The sequence below is a fragment of the Carassius carassius genome, chromosome 24, assembly GCF_963082965.1.
Source record: "Carassius carassius chromosome 24, fCarCar2.1, whole genome shotgun sequence".
Classification (NCBI taxonomy): Eukaryota; Metazoa; Chordata; class Actinopteri; order Cypriniformes; family Cyprinidae; genus Carassius; species Carassius carassius.
Window position 1 is genome coordinate 30959513 of NC_081778.1, and position 16118 is coordinate 30975630.

The 16118-nt window shown below is 35.0% G+C and overlaps 3 protein-coding genes across 3 annotated transcripts; 1 reads left to right on the forward strand and 2 right to left on the reverse strand.

Moving 5' to 3' along the window:
- Positions 1-259: 259 nt before the first annotated feature.
- On the reverse strand, positions 260-2899 carry LOC132103442 (leukocyte elastase inhibitor-like). The gene is made up of 6 exons (XM_059508554.1): positions 2723-2899; positions 2447-2626; positions 1594-1711; positions 1284-1426; positions 990-1157; positions 260-696 (listed from the first exon to the last, which is right to left on the reverse strand). Exons 1-6 carry the CDS (start codon positions 2888-2890, stop codon positions 298-300), a joined length of 1176 nt encoding a protein of 391 aa, XP_059364537.1. The 5' UTR covers positions 2891-2899; the 3' UTR covers positions 260-297.
- A 690-nt stretch (positions 2900-3589) lies between these two features.
- LOC132103440 (leukocyte elastase inhibitor-like) lies at positions 3590-6219 on the reverse strand. The gene is made up of 7 exons (XM_059508552.1): positions 6043-6219; positions 5375-5530; positions 5096-5251; positions 4900-5017; positions 4584-4726; positions 4333-4500; positions 3590-4026 (listed from the first exon to the last, which is right to left on the reverse strand). The coding sequence occupies exons 1-7, from the start codon at positions 6208-6210 to the stop codon at positions 3628-3630; spliced, it is 1308 nt and encodes a 435-aa protein (XP_059364535.1). The 5' UTR covers positions 6211-6219; the 3' UTR covers positions 3590-3627.
- A 5617-nt stretch (positions 6220-11836) lies between these two features.
- Positions 11837-15890, forward strand: LOC132103750 (uncharacterized protein C1orf232-like). Its single transcript, XM_059508844.1, has 4 exons — positions 11837-11952; positions 13954-14031; positions 14269-14372; positions 15027-15890. The coding sequence occupies exons 1-4, from the start codon at positions 11872-11874 to the stop codon at positions 15355-15357; spliced, it is 594 nt and encodes a 197-aa protein (XP_059364827.1). The 5' UTR covers positions 11837-11871; the 3' UTR covers positions 15358-15890.
- Positions 15891-16118: the final 228 nt, after the last annotated feature.

The following is a 16118-nucleotide window of genomic DNA, read 5'->3' on the forward strand; positions in this document are numbered from 1 at the left end:
TGATTGTGCTGTGTGTGTGTAATTGGTGGCAGCTGTGTGTGATAGTTTTCAGATTGGTGCAAAGGAGCATGGGAAATGTAGTCCAGGGTGAACTGTGTAGTGTGAGAGTGTGTTGTAGATGATGACCTCTGGTGGTGAATTAACGGAAGTTCAGTCTGTAGTCTGTTTTGTTTTAGAACTCAAGAGTCACTGCTTTTTAAAGTAAACACATACAGACAATTTTACTCAATAATTAGATAGACTTTATTTGTGAGAGGAACACATGCAGCTAGAATCATCACTCTATCATTACTATCTTCAAGGAGAACAGAAGCGTCCGTAGAACAGAATGCTGTTGGAGGGATTGTGTCGGATGAAGAAAAGGAAGGGATGGTCTGCAATAAACATTGGTGCAAATGAACGATTGGCGATGACGACGCCGGTGGCTGCAGACGCTTCGGTTCCTTCCTCGTTTACTTCAACGAAGGCTTTATGAATCACCTTCGACACCACCAGGTCATTGTTTGGTGACATCCCTGAAAGATTCACCTTCTGCGGTGAAAACACATCCTCCATTCCCATGCTGATCAGAAGACTCTTCATGTCATAGCTTTCCTCCATCTTGAATCTGGGCAGAGATACTTGAACTTCCTGTCGATGCATCTTGCTGGGTTTGGTCCACTCCATGAGCTTCTCGTAGGTCAGCGCCTTTTCAAGCTGGATGAGACATAAAAATTGCATGAATATTTTTTAAACAACGTTCCATACACCATCTTTATAGGCATCAATGGTTCCATTAAAAACCATTAGCATTCAGGGAAACTTTCCATTCCTAAGAAAGTTTATTACAGTGGAAAAGCGTTCTTTGGATTTTTTTAAATTTACAATTCTTTGCACTATGAAAATATTGATAATATAATATATTCACTGAAAAAGTTATTCTATGGCATCACTGTGAAAACCCAATTTTGGGACCTTTATTTTTTAGAGTATAATAAGTGCCGTCTCACCTTCTGAAGGCCAGTGGTTTCATCTTGAATCTCTTCAGGAAGGATGATCAACATACTGAGATCCTTCCCGACATACGGCAGCTCCAGAACCTGACTGTTCATCTCTGGGATGAAGGCCAAAGGAAACTGCGCCTTCTGATTCATCATCTTCACTGGTTTAGTGTGAGTCTTCCAAAGCAGGAATGGAAACAGGTTGAAACTCATATTTCATGACTGCTACTGCATAAACAAAATACTGTATACTGTGTATAAATACTGGATCATGAAGGAAACAACAAGAGCATGAACTCTCACCTTGTTCAGCCTAAATTGTGCATCTCTGGTGTCTTCCTTTGGGAATTTCTTCTCCCAGTTCCCCTTGAAGTAGATGGCGTTCACCAAGACCATTCTTGTCAAGTCATCGATGGATCCCAGTGGGAGCAAGTCCTTGATCTTTCCTAAAACAGAAATGTATGCTGTCCGTTTTGAGAATTTGTTTTAACTTTGATATTTTTATTTAAAATGTAATTTTTTTTAATAACTATGTAGCTCAATTCAAGAACAATATGAAGCCAAACACTGTGCTGCAAAAACATTAAGAGTATAGAGTAGAGTAACTTTTCACCTTGAGTGTTTTTCTCCACCCATTTGTTGATGTCGACACGCACAGCCTCTGATTTCTTCTTGAAATCCACTTTCTCCAGTCCGGCTTCATAGTATTTTTTGGCGTCATTGAGGAATTTCTGTAACAGAGCAAATCGATTGAGGTGCAAATTCTAAATTTAATTCTAAATTAATTTCATGTCAACTCAACCAGAAGTCCTCAGCTAAAACTCTTGATTTAAATCATTTATTTTTTCCTTGTGAAAGAAATACATAAATGAAGAATAATGCCAAAGTATTAAATGCCATGGAAGCATATTTATTTAGTAATCCACTTTTATACACAATTTATACCTAAGATTTAGAGCCATATTCTCTTTGGAAATCAAGAGAAAAATATGTTTAGAATTAAAATCTAAAAGGAATATATTTGATACTTCTTAAGTTACAGGCATACACTCAAAAAATTAATAAATAAAAACCCAAAGTTCCTTTTTCTATTTTTGAGCTATTATTATTGATATATAATGCAACAAAAATTGCTAAAGCAGACAGATTTTCGAAGTAGATTTCTATGTAAAATAAAATAATGATCATCATGTAATTTGGTTTCAAATCTGTTACAAAATTGTAATTTGAACGCCCCTCTACAAAATAATGTATTACTCAGTAAATATTAATCCATGACATTGCATATTTTGGCTTTCATCACTATTTATGTTTGTCTGTCTTCAGAAAAAATAAATAAATATTAACAAAATGTAAAATGTTAGCTTTGGTGGGGGTTGGTTATGAAATTTGGTTGATTTGACATGGAATGACGATTAGAGTTCAGAACAGTTCTAGAAGCTTGAATTACTTGCTTTGAGTCTTACCTCAACAAACTGGTAGGATTGTTCTCTGTAGAGACGGTTGGCGAGACTCAACACATACGGGGCTCCTGGTTTCTTCAGTTCACTCATGAGCTTGTTGAAGCTGGAATGAATTTGGTCCTCTTTAACATGTGAAGCTGGAGTCGCAGCATCGGGTTTGGGAGGATTGGTAAAGCTCAAGACCTACACAGAGTTTTATATATATATATATATATATATATATATATATATTTGAATTCTGAACAACTGGCCATAAATAGCACAAAGGTGTAAGATCACCTTAAATATCTGTGCTGCTGTGTTTCCTTTTGCTCCGAGCGACACCATGGCCAGAGCTGAAGAGATGCTGATCGGAGAGTAGAAGACATTTCCTGATGCGTTTCCTCCGCTGATCTTCTTGAACAGGTTTAGAGAGAACTGGGTGTTTGCTGCAGTCAAACGCTCCATTTTCACAAGCTGTGCAAGAAATGAAGATTAGCTTATTCGAAGGTGGACAGATCTCGTTAATTCTATGCACCTTTAACAAAAAGAGTGCAGTAAAAGCATTACCTGGAATAATCCAAAGAAATGAAACGAGTATCCAGACTTACCTGAGACGAATGAATCAACAGTTATGGGTGTCATTCGAATAAATGATGCCTCACCCTAAAATGACTAACCTTTAATCCAAGTCCAGCCTTCCTGTAAATTCAGTTTTAAGATTCCCCTGTAATAATAATAATAATAATAATAATAACAATAAATAATGTTTCTATTATTCATTGATAGGTTTATCCACGTGGAACACCATCAAACTTGAACTGATTGCTCTTACTCTTTGTTTTTTCCTAAAGAAAAATCTAATAAAAGTATGTGTAGCAGAAGAAACAAACCTGAACTAAAGATTAATAACTTATACTCATTACTCATAATTAGTCGTTCTTAATCATAATGTGATTATGAAAGTATGTGCCACTGTGAAATACTAATTATATTATGTTCTAGTCTAATTATTATGTATTTTATATGACTATGCAAGTGAGTTGAAATCAAACGTGATCTATCTATACCTATTTTTGTATCAGAACTCAAGAGTCAGTGATTTCAAAGTAAACACATAAAGACAGTTTCACTCGATTATTTAATAGACTTTATTTGTGAGAGGAACACATGCAGCTAGAATCATCACTCTATCATTACTATCTTCAAGGAGAACAGAAGCGTCCGTAGAACAGAATGCTGTTGGAGGGATTGTGTCGGATGAAGAAAAGGAAGGGATGGTCTGCAATAAACATTGATGCAGATGAACGTATGGCAACGACGACGCCGGTGGCTGCAGCCGCTTCGGTTCCTTCCTCGTTTACTTCAACGAAGGCTTTATGAACCACCTTCGACACCACCAGGTCATTGTTTGGTGACATCCCTGAAAGATTCACCTTCTGCGGTGAAAACACATCCTCCATTCCCATGCTGATCAGAAGACTCTTCATGTCATAGGTTTCCTCCATCTTGAATCTGGGCAGAGATACTTGAACTTCCTGTCGACGCATCTTGCTGGGTTTGGTCCACTCCATGAGCTTCTCATAGGTCAGTGCCTTTTCAAGCTGCATAAGACATACATTAATGTAAATATTAATAACTCCACACATGTATTTGGAATTAACATATAATGAAACAACAATCCATATACACTCTTAAAAATAAAGGTTCTTTATTGGCATTGATGGTTCAGTGAAGAACCTTTCCATTCCACAAAAGGTTCTTTAGATTATCAAAACATTCTTCACAGTAAGAAAGAATGGTTCTTTGAAGAACTAATCATTGAAAGGTTCCTTAGGGAAGCCAAGATGGTTCTTCTATGGCTTTAATGCGAAGACTCCCTTTTGGGAGCAGATTCTGTGCCATCTCACCTTCTGAAGGCCAGTGGTTTCATCTTGAATCTCGTTCGGAAGGATGATCAACATACTGAGATTCTTCCCGACATACGGCAGCTCCAGAACCTGACTGTTCAGCTCTGGGATGAAGGCCAGAGGAAACTCTGCCTTCTGAGTCATCATCTTCACTGGTTTGGTTCGAGTCTGCCAAGCATCAGTTGAAACAAGTCAAAACTCCTCATATTTAATTTCAAATATATTACTTGAACAGGAGCATGAAGTCTCACCTTGTTCATCTTAAACTGTCCATCTCTGGTTGCTTCCTTTGGGAATTTCTTCTCCCAGTTCCCCTTGAAGTAGATGGCGTTCACCAAGACCAGTCTCGTCAAGTCATCGATGGATCCCTGTGGGAGCAAGTCCTTGATCTTTCCTGAAATACAATGGTACATTAGTCACTTTGAGCACTGGTGAGCACTTTGAGACCATGGAGCCAAACATGGCCATTTCTTCTGAACCTAGTGCTGCCAAAAATATGAAATAACTTTTATTTGTAAGAGTGTTGAATAACTTTATAATTCAGAATATTTTAATGCTGGTTTTTACCTTGAGTGTTTTTCTCCACCCATTTGTTGATGTTGACACGTGCAGCATCAAATTTCTTCATGAAGTCCACCTCCTCCAGTCCGGCTTCATAGTATCTTTTTGCATCATTGAGGAATTTCTGTAACAAAGCAAATCGATTGGAGTGCAAATGAAATTAGTGTTTCCAGAACCTTGAATTATTTGCTTTGAGTCTTACCTCAACAAACTGGTAGGATTGTTCTCCGTAGAGACGGTTGGCGAGACTCAACACATACGGCGCTCCTGGTTTCTTCAGTTCACTCATGAGCTTGTTAAAGCTGGAATGAATTTGGTCCTCAGTTTTTTGTCCAGATGTTTGCTGAGCAGGAGATTTCTATTTGCATCAATGATATAAAGTTCAATTAGATTAATGAAAATCTACATGCACCACTACGGCAAATACAGCTGTCATTGCAAGTCATGAGGATAGTGTTTCATGCAAATACTCATACTAAACCTTAAGCTCGGCAGGTATATCCAAATTCTGGGTTTGTTGTGTCATTTGTTGTTCATATTGACCCTTGACACCGCAGGGCATCTGTGGCTTCTGGGCTTGTTGATGAGTAACAGGAGTCGCAGCATCAGGCTTGGCAGGATTGTTAAAGCCCAAAACCTACACAGCATTAGTTGTAGTGTTATTAATAAAGGCATCCTCACTGTTCTGATAACTTCAACATCTATCGTGAATGCACTGCTTAAATAGGTTAAAATAGTGCAGCAAACACCATCTTGATTTACTCCACACATGTTAGTATTATCTGTTGTTTATTAAATTGAAACGACACAGATCGTGCATTTAGTCATAGCCGAAACAAAAACAAAACTGCCCCTTAAGTGAACCTGAAACATGAGACTACGATGGTCATGTCGGTACAAACGCAAAGCATCATTATCCCAGGAAACATCCCACATTAGTCACATCTCAAAGCAGGAATGTGGCAGCATTCCAAATGGAATTCAGAATTCCTTTAAATTCCAATTCTTGAATTTGAATTCCATTTGAATGAATGCAGAATTGGAACAAAAAATTTAATATGTCAATAATACATTTTTTAAATTCAATTTCTGTCTTGTTCATTAAAGGAAAAACAACTGGCCATAAAAAATGCATAAGTGTGAGATCACCTTAAACATCTGCACAGCTGTGTTTCCTTTTGCTCCGAGCGACACCATGGCCAGAGCTGAAGAGATGCTGATTGGAGAGTAGAACACATTTCCTGATGCGTTTCCTCCGCTGATCTTCTTGAACAGGTTTAGAGAGAACTGGGTGTTTGCTGCAGTCAAAGGCTCCATTTTCACAAGCTGTGCAAGAAATAACATTAGTTTGAATAACAGTATTATCTTCTTAATCAATGCACACAAATATATAAAATCTGCTTGTTCTATTTAAATCACATATTGCATAAAAGTACCTCTAATGAACAGAGTTCAACAAAAGCTTTAACTAGAATAATCAGCTGTTTTTCCTTGTGTCTAAGGTGAATGGATCGAATGTAATGGGTGTCTTTCTTATAAATGGTGCCTCACCCTAAAAACCACACAGGCTTTAATCCAAATCCAGCCCTCCTGTAAGACTGAATCTATAAACCCTGTAATTAAATTCATATTTCTGTTATTGATAAATGTATACACACCTGACACTGACAAAACCACCAAATTGAGTGATGTATTATGCTTTATCCTTCAGTACTCTCATTCCATTCAGATATTGCCTAAAGCTCACTGTCACAGCCAATGCTTTGTTCATTTTTTCTGACTAGCTCTTTTTTTGCATAGATAACATAAAACAAGCTAATTTTTTTCACATTTTATATAAAATCTGACATTTAAATCACAGCTTGATTAGAAATAATGCACAGTTAGATATTCTATATACAAGTAATATTTACCTTGGTCACATGTGAAGCTTTTCACTGACAATATGCAAACAGAAACATAATTGGAAAAATGCTGGTGGAAATGACTGTAAAAATGTTTATAAATCCTGTAAATCATAACTCATCAAAAATGTGTTTTCACATGTTTTTATTGTAAAAGATTAGTTTATAGATGTAAACCTGTAAACTGGTCTCACATATCTATAGGTTTAGGACAACAATAAAACAATACAATAGATAAAGGCAATTTTTTGAGAAAAATTAGAGAAAGAAAAAAGAATAATAGTCAGGGTAAAAGGTTTTCAGGACAGTTTATTAATTTCACCTTCATACAAAAAAAAAAAAAAGTATAAGTAAATTTCGAAAAAATATTTTGAATGAAAATCAGCCTTGGGAAATAAAAGTTCATAGCTGGAGAAACACTCCTGAATGCAAGGCAGAAATGTATAATTCATTTGTAATCGTAATTGTGTACGATAATGAGCTGATGTGGGTTTGGTGGAAGTAGGACTCATACATCACTGTGGCATTTAAAAACCCTGTTAAAGAAAACAAAACGATTATAATCATAATCATCATCACTTACACAGCAAGTAGCCTATTTATAAATTATTGTTTTTCTAAAGAATATTTAACTTGCTACTATTAGTTGGCTTACTTTGTGTAGTTTACTAAGGTGGGTGTGGATATGTGTTATGAAATTAACACAGTTCAACTGTGGGATACAATTCCATGTACACTGCACAAAAAAAAAAAAAATGCTTTTAAAGCTTAGATTTTTGTTCTTGTTTCCAGCCAAAATATAAAAAAAATCTTAAATCAAGAAGGATTTTCCCAATACAAAAAAATGTTTTCTGTTTAAAGCAAAAACTCACTTAAATTTGGCTTCTTTAAAAAAAAAAAAAAAGAAAGAAAAAAAAGAAAATAGAGAAAATCTAGAAAATCCTTCTTGATTTAAGATTTAATTGGCTTGAAACAAGACCCAAAATATATTCTTGAAAAGCATTTTTTGCACTGTATGTATGATAGTTCTGGTGGTTTTTGTGATCTGACTATTATTAATTAAAAAATATATTTTTACGTCAGATGAAATGAGACTAAGTGCTGTTATTTTACCCAGTAATGTAAATATAAATACCCTAATATGAAGATCAGCCAGACAGCTGTTCATTATACAAAAAAAAGTACAGAATATAAATTTTTATTTAAATATTGAAATATATTATATTTTATATTATATTATATTTCAATATTTAAATATAAAAATTATAAATCGCATGTAACATTGCTTTATTTTTTCACCAAAGCACTATTATTTGTGTTCTATTCGTGAATAATAGTATCTCAAGTTAAAAAGGCTTTTCCCATGGCATTCTCAAACAGGGTGTCATCGCAAATAAGAATCATATTCTGAAGTTACTTGTTTAAATAAAGGTTAAATAAATCAAAAGAAACCAAATAAACAGCGTTGAGTCATTGTGGGTGTTATAAGTTCACATTTGGCTGTGCAAACATGATGCTGTCATCACCACACTTGACAGGATTTATGCCAGTAGCTTTGATTTGGAGTCAAATAGTTGAAATTTTGACTTTTTTCCAAAATGTTCTTTGATAAAGTTTCAGGTTTTGTCAAATACTCTATTGTTGATGTTCCTTATTCGTGCCCCTTTCTTTAGCTCCTTGATAAACTCATAAGTTTTAGCGGATGACATAAACGGGCATAATATGATGTCAGGACTATCAAATGTAATTCTTTTGATGTATGTGAAGCTTTAAACATGTTGTTTCTGCTTATAAGCCATGCCCAATCCTGTCATTGAGATGTTTTTGTAAACTCATGCCATCTCATGGGTTTCTAGGGCCCCACCTGTAAATTGTAGAGCAATTGCATTAGTTTCCACACCCCCAAGTTGGGAAATTTGCAAAATGAGTTCATTGTATGTTAAAGGATTGTTCACTGCTGTACAATACTGCAAACAGCCCACACATTACCCATACATAAATTGAATAATGACAGAATTGTCATGTTTGGGTGAATGATTCATTTAAAGGAATAGTTCACCCAAAAGTGAGAATTCGCTTAAAATATGGTCACTCTCAGGCCATCCAAGATGTAGATGAGTTTGTTTCTTCATCAGATTTGGAGAAATTCAACATTGCATCACTCTGCGGTGAATGGGTGCCGTTAGAAAGAGAGTCTGATAAAAACATCACAATAATCCACAAGTAATCCACATCACTCCAGTCCATCAGTTAACATCTGGAGAAGACAAAAGCTGAAACAAATCCAGCATTAAGTTGTTTTAACTTCAAAATGTTGCTTCTGGCCAAAATCCATAGCACTTTCTCCAGTGATAAAAGTCTATCTCCTGTTGTCTGTCCCATCAAAATCCATCCACATGTTTGTTTAGAGCTGTTTTGTCTTGTAAATGGTGCTTGATTTGTGCAGATTTCTCTCCTGATTCAGACCAGGTGACTTTTTCACTGGATGAAGCATTATTATGGATTATCGACTCATATTTAAGATGAAACAATGGTAACTGATGGACTGGAGTGATGTTTTTATCAGACTCTCATTCTGACGGCACCCATTCACTGCAGAGCAAGTGATGCAATGCTACTGCTACATTTCCAAATCTGACGAAGAAACAAACTCATCTACATCTCGGATGGCATGAGGGTGAAAAACTTTTCAGCAAACGTTCATTTTTGGATTAAATATTCATTTGAAGTAGTCAAACCGGTTTGAAACAACATGCAAATGATGGTTTGCATGCAAATTATTTGATTATTGGATGTTCTCCATAGCCTGTAGTCGTTTCTGTGCAGTTGTTCTGATTGGTTGATCTAGTTGCGACAGGACTAGGATTTGGTTCCCAAGCATGAATAGCTGTGCCAGAGTCCTCTGAATAATGGAAACCAGTGAAACTCAATGCAGCACATCATGAGCATCTCTCCAAAAACAGTGTTTCTAACTCATGCTGCCTTAAAGTTACGACTCAACCTTAAAGAATCTGGCTCGCATTTAAAGAAAAGTGAAAAGCCATGAGACTCGAGATCCAGGTTCAAATATAGGCCTATCTTGGCTATTATATGTCAATAAATATAAAGCCTATACGTCTAAAACCAGAAAACTGAAAAGCTCTAAATCACCCTCCAGTATAAAGTTATCAGCAATCGCCACAGATCTTCCAGAGGTAAATGACACCCTAAAAAGCATACATTTTTAATCATGTCTGTTCCCATATATTTCGCTGGCAACTTCAGATCAGGTTAACAAGAAGAAACAAGCTACAGGAAACTAATGTGTCAGGTGAAATGACACAACAACCATCATCATTCGATGAGCTGGATTCTATGGCTGCCATTCACAGGCCTCTATAGTAATTATGAAAGCACAGGTCAGTGAAAACATGCAGCAGTGGAGAGTCAGCTTTAAACACTGCTCGTCTAGATTGTTGGTTTTACTGTTATATTTTTAGATTTTATCAGTTGTTTGTCTTCTGATCTATAGCCAATTATTCATTCAATATTTAATATCTTCATCCTAGAAATGTTAAGACAAAAATAAATAAATAAATAAAAATTGTTAACCATTGTTATATATATTAATTATATTAATTATATATATATATTAATATATTATATAATTGTATTATAGTAATAGAAAAATGTTGAAAGTTTTACCATTGAGAATTAGGTGTTTGTTCTAGTATCGTTTATATAATATTTTGAATTATACTTTATTTCTACATTTTCATTTTTGTTTGTAATTTTGTTATGTGCATGATTTTCATTAATCACAAATATTTCTATTTAGCTTTATTTCAGTTTTAGTTTTTTTTAATTCAGTACTTTAATACATATTATAATGAAGTACTTCAACTTGAAATATTAATATAATTTTTTTGCTAATTCATATATATATATATATATATATATATATATATATATATATATATAGCTTAATTTCAATTATTATATTTCAAATAATGTATGTATTAATTTAATATGTGATTGCAAAAAAATATAAAATATTCATAAGCAAAATGTGTGTCTGCATTACAGTAATGGGAATTTAGTAAAAATATATAATTAAAATAATGTCACAATGTAAATCACAGCAATAAGGAAAAATGTAATTAAAAATGAAATAAGGCAACTAAAAAGAATCTTGTATTTACCACAGCATAGTAAATAATCTTATCAAGTTTTAAAAGGGGCAAAATAAATAAATAAATAATATATAAAATAAAATCTCACCTTATCTTTTGTTGGTGTTGCTGCTGTGTATGGCTCAACAAAATGGTTAGTTTGTAGGAATCTGAGTAAATAAATTAAAGCGGTTGAGAACTGCTGAGAATTTTGGGAGAACGTGCTTTATTTTCATAAAAATAATAATGTCACAATGCAAACAGATGTGGTTATGTTTGTGTTTAAGCTATAGTCTTTTATATTATACCTTCTTTTAATTTTAGGGTAAAATAAGACCTGTGCATGTAACCTTTAAGGGTTTGAAATTGTGTTCAAAGAACAATTATTGAGCACTTTGAATAGTAATATCCCAAACAGCACATTTGATAAAGATCTGACCTTATTGGTCATTGAGACATGGCATCTATATATGTTGAGTGCATGGGGTTAATATTACACGCGTGCTCTTCTTAAAACTGCCAACATTGAAGCTCAACTATTAGCGGAGCTGCTTGAAATATTCAGGAGGAAACCCACACCTGTTTCCAGGTAACCGATGCTGTACTTCTGAGCCGTGTCACAGTGTGTGTGTGTGTGTGTGTGTGTGTGTGTGTTTCACTGCTGAAACTGCCTCTTTCATCTACTTCACACTGAATTCAAGGACTCGACCAGCAGCCCGAGTTTTTCTTTGCTTACAGAGTGTTGGCATAAAGACAATGAGGGGAAGCTTGTTTTCATCTTACACTGAAAACTGACTGCCTCTTCCTGATGGAACAGGGATATTGTTAAAGACTGAGAGCTAAACTAAGGCTGGGAGTTTGTTGATGGTGGACTGTTTTATGAAGTTTTGCACAAATCTGAGGATCTTTTAAAGGCGTCCGTCATGAATCCTATGTGGAAAGTCTATAAGAGTAAGGTCATGAAGACTCTCAACCCGGACATGGAGGAAGACACGGTGGAAGAGGTATATCCACTAAAGCTATGGGTGAACATGCACTCAAGAAAAATTAAGCCTTAAAAATTGAATTCTTATGTATTTGAATTGCATATAACATTTCCATCCATTTGGATTACATGGTTTTAACATAAACTAACAAAATTAATTTGATGCATATTTGTCAGGCATACATAAAGGAAATCTGTAAGATATCTAAAAAAAAAAAAAATTATTAACTATTTGCATCGATTTGTTATTTTTAATCGGCATAAATCTGCTATTTTAAAACATTTTTACAAAGTTAACATTATTTGCATTTGCAAATACTAGACCAATATGAGTTTTTCAATGATGAATCACAATCCCGATATCAGTGGTGCATAAATGGCAGTACATACATAATACAATTTTATTTAATAAGCATAATACAATTTAGTCAGTCTGGCCAGTATATCAATCTATTTCTAGTATAAGGCATGCATGCAATCAGTATTTAAGAGTTTATCCCAACTTTACCCCAGAAATGATTGCATTGAGTGACATATCAGTTGAAAAAAAAATAGGTTAAACAGCAGATGCTTATTTAAACGTTTTAAAGTTAATCTTTCTAAATAAAGGACACTTTCTTGTGTTCCTGTTGAAGTATGTTGATTGGCTAAAGCATGTGTTTTTAAAAACCTAATAAATGCATTTCTGAGGTTCAGGATGTGTTAACATATTTGAAATGTTCTGTCAAGTATCTGATCAAGGGAAACCTTGACCCACTTTCAAAGGCCTGTAACTGGATCTACAGGGGTGATAGGAATAGGATGGCATTCCAGCGACTGATTCGAGACGGATAGGGTGTGTGTTGGGTTTGTTGGCAGATTCCCCACAGTTCTCGGCTGTCTGTGTGACCTCTCGCTTACCAGTGAACTTGCACAGTTTCCACAGCCTGCTACAACACAGCAATGCCAACAGATTACTGAAGCTTAGTTAAGATAAACACTGCATGCATGACTGGACTCACTCGAAAATCATTACAGTATTTTTTTACCCTTTAAAATTAGATTGAGTTGATCATATTTACATGAATATCTATTCATTTAAACCAGCTGAAAGTGGTCTGCTGGTCAAGCTGATCTAGTTTGCTGGTTTTAAAGAGGTCTTCAAGTTAGACGCCACACAATATTGAATTTAATGTGGATGAAAACTAGGCTGTGGGGGACAATCGTCAAAACAAACCCACTTCCACACCACAAATAAACCAAATGTGTAAGAGTTCAGCATTTTGCAAATGTTTGTCTCTTCAGGCTCCTGAAACACTAGTGTCGTGTAAAATAATGTACAAAACGCATTAAAGCTTTTCCGTTTTTAGGAAAACAGTGTTGTGTAAAGTACAGTCTTCACAATGGCATTCGCTGTAAAAGTCCAAAATCATGTAATTTCCACAACTTTCAAAATGCTTTGTGGAGATTAAGTTATTTTCGCCGAACATTGTGTTATTAAACACTTTGCACTTCTGTCACTGTGTCATTTTGACGTGTTTTCTTTATTTAGCATATTTTCTTAGCAATAGATGCTATTTACACTGTGCAAATATTTTTTCAAACTTTTTTTGTGATATGGTATTTACACTATAGATTCTATTTACACTATGCTAAAATTTTACCTATGGCAAATAGTGGCAATTATCTGCACCTCAGTATTGTAGTCTACAATATTAACTTATTGGGACAATAAGGCAATTTTGGTGTAGTTTTGCTGAAAACCACACGAGGGAGACAAAATATTATTTAGTTTTTATCACATTCATGGACGAATGTAAGCTAGTCTTCTCTGTAGATTTTAGAACTTCCATTTGTAACCTTAAATAGCTATTTTTATCTGATTTAACTTTTTTTGTATGCCAAAAAATGTATGTATTTAGGAAGATTTAGTGGTGGTAAATGTTTTTTTGTTTTTTTTGACTTGAGTAAAATCTAGACGTTTAGATTTATTATTAAGATGTCACCTTTTTCAGTCTTTGATGAATGTTTGTCTGTGAAGGTCCCTGATGTGGCTGAAGATATGACGCCTGTCCAGTCTGATGAAGGACCCAGTGCAATGACACAGCTGGCCAAGAGAGTAAGCCTGGAAAATAAATATTATAATCATTAGTTTATTAAATAAAATGTAGTTTCTGTTAGCTTTGGAAAGGAGAAAAAAACTGCAAAGTGTAAAAGTGTACTTCAGAGTCAGACACTGTACATGGGTAGTTAATATATATATATATATGATATACTGTTGAAATGGCTCTTGAAATTTCATGTCAGCTATATTAATCTGATGTTTTTGGTCTGAATCATTGTGTTTATTTCTCAGATGCAGGGAGCCGGAGCTAAAGGTTGGAAAAGTGTTTCAACTCTGTTCACCAAGGAGGATGAACACCAGCTTCTGGAGGCAGACAACCAGCCGGCAGCTGATCAGTGAGTGTTATGATGCATTCGTTTATATTTCTACCAGGAAAGCATGTTGAGCAAATGTTTGAGTCACTGATTGTTTTATATTATGACTCCTTGCAGCAGAAAGGAAAAAATCAAAGTTGCATTTCATACTGTTAAAGAAGAAAATGATCAGGCATTCCTATAACTTACTTAAATATTTTAGATTTAAATTATTTTTTAAATGTTTGGGGTCTGTAAGAATCTTTAATGATATGGTAAATATTGTGAAAAATTATTATAATTTAAAATGCCTGTTTTCTACATGAATATATTATAAAATATAATTTATTCCTCTGATCGAAGCTGAATTTTCAGCATCTTTACTCCAGTCTTCAGTGTCACATGATGTTCAGAAATAATTCTGATATGCTGCTCAAGAAACATTTCTGATTATTATCAATGCTGGAAACAGTCGTGCTGCTTCATATTTTTGTGGAAACTTTTGTGGGATTCTTTGATGAATAAAAATGTCAAAAGAACAGCATTTATTTTAAATAGAAACCTTTTGAGGTATTATACATTTCCTTACATTTTTTTTTTTTTTTTTTTTTGGAATAGTGCTAAATATGTTTCTTGCAAAAATATTTATTTAATCAGAATACATTTCATTGCAAGTAGCCTTTATAATTTTTCCAGTCCACTGGCAGTGAAGCCCGAAGAGCCTCCACAACCCAACAAGCGCAGCACTGGATTCTGGGATAGCTTTGCGACTAAGTGGCACCAAGAAGCTGCAATGAGGCAAGCGGAGGCAGGAGGCGACGGCGGTCAGGAGGTGGGCAATGAAATCGGGGCGAGAGCAGAAGACGGTGACAACCAGGCCGAGGCGGGCGACAGCGGCACGGGAAATAGCTTCTCCAAGTATGCCACACTGGGAGAAGGGAGTGACGACAAACCGGCCTTCAAGTGGAACTTTGTCACCAGCAAACTAGCTGAGCTGAAGACCAAAAGCATGGCCAAGAGTAACTAGCCAACAGAGAGAGCAGGTGATCTCAGTTCAGACCACAGGGGCCACAGTGCTTCTCATCAGCCTTATCACTCAGATGTACAGCGATCGCATTTCACCAAACCCATTTAAAAGCATTGAGCGTGACCCACACTGTGGCCTTTGTGGGCCTGGACTGCTTGGCATTCATGTGGGAGCTGCTGGTGATGAGAAACGTCTGTTCATTACTGAATCATTATCTGTGCAATTCCATTTGGTGCAGAAGAAATTGCACATTTCGTATATGCACTAAAAAATATCAATGAATTAGATAAAAGTTTTAATACATCTTGAGAAAAAAAAAGTTATAGGCCATGAATATGTTAATACGGTAACTATAATATAAATTTAGATATAATATAAAGTGAAGTTTATTTAAAAATACCAACTATTTTCTTTTCGTCTTGAAAAATAGTTTCCTTACAATGAAAGTATACCACCTAGAAACTTTAATGATAAAATACTAAATTATCAAATGAATGTGGATCAGCAGGAATTACACAGTTGACTTTAAAAAATAAATACGGAAAAAAATCAGGGAATTAAGAATGAAGTATTAATATCCGAGATGAAATATCATACAGATGATAAGTTTATTGTATATTATTTGTCATAATGATGGGAATACATTTATTATTTCCATTGAATTACTTACAAGTAATTGAAGATTAAGTGCAATAATAATTAGCAAAGTAAACACTGAGATTAAATGTGATTTGAAAACTCCAGGGGAACATTCCCACCAA

What these genes read in the sequence shown, in the direction of transcription:
- LOC132103442 (XM_059508554.1), bottom strand. Translation starts at nt 2,890, where the DNA reads ATGGAGCGTTTGACTGCAGCAAACACCCAGTTCTCTCTAAACCTGTTC. An exon ending in GGTGGAGAAAAACACTCAAG is followed by an intron (nt 1,427 to 1,593) that starts GTGAAAAGTTAC and finishes TTTCTGTTTTAG; the next exon opens with GAAAGATCAAGGACTTGCTC. An exon ending in CACAATTTAGGCTGAACAAG is followed by an intron (nt 1,158 to 1,283) that starts GTGAGAGTTCAT and finishes CTGCTTTGGAAG; the next exon opens with ACTCACACTAAACCAGTGAA.
- LOC132103440 (XM_059508552.1), bottom strand. Translation starts at nt 6,210, where the DNA reads ATGGAGCCTTTGACTGCAGCAAACACCCAGTTCTCTCTAAACCTGTTC. An exon ending in GGTGGAGAAAAACACTCAAG is followed by an intron (nt 4,727 to 4,899) that starts GTAAAAACCAGC and finishes ATTGTATTTCAG; the next exon opens with GAAAGATCAAGGACTTGCTC. An exon ending in AAACCACTGGCCTTCAGAAG is followed by an intron (nt 4,027 to 4,332) that starts GTGAGATGGCAC and finishes TGTCTTATGCAG; the next exon opens with CTTGAAAAGGCACTGACCTA.
- LOC132103750 (XM_059508844.1), top strand. Translation starts at nt 11,872, where the DNA reads ATGAATCCTATGTGGAAAGTCTATAAGAGTAAGGTCATGAAGACTCTC. An exon ending in TGACACAGCTGGCCAAGAGA is followed by an intron (nt 14,032 to 14,268) that starts GTAAGCCTGGAA and finishes TTTATTTCTCAG; the next exon opens with ATGCAGGGAGCCGGAGCTAA. An exon ending in AACCAGCCGGCAGCTGATCA is followed by an intron (nt 14,373 to 15,026) that starts GTGAGTGTTATG and finishes TAATTTTTCCAG; the next exon opens with TCCACTGGCAGTGAAGCCCG.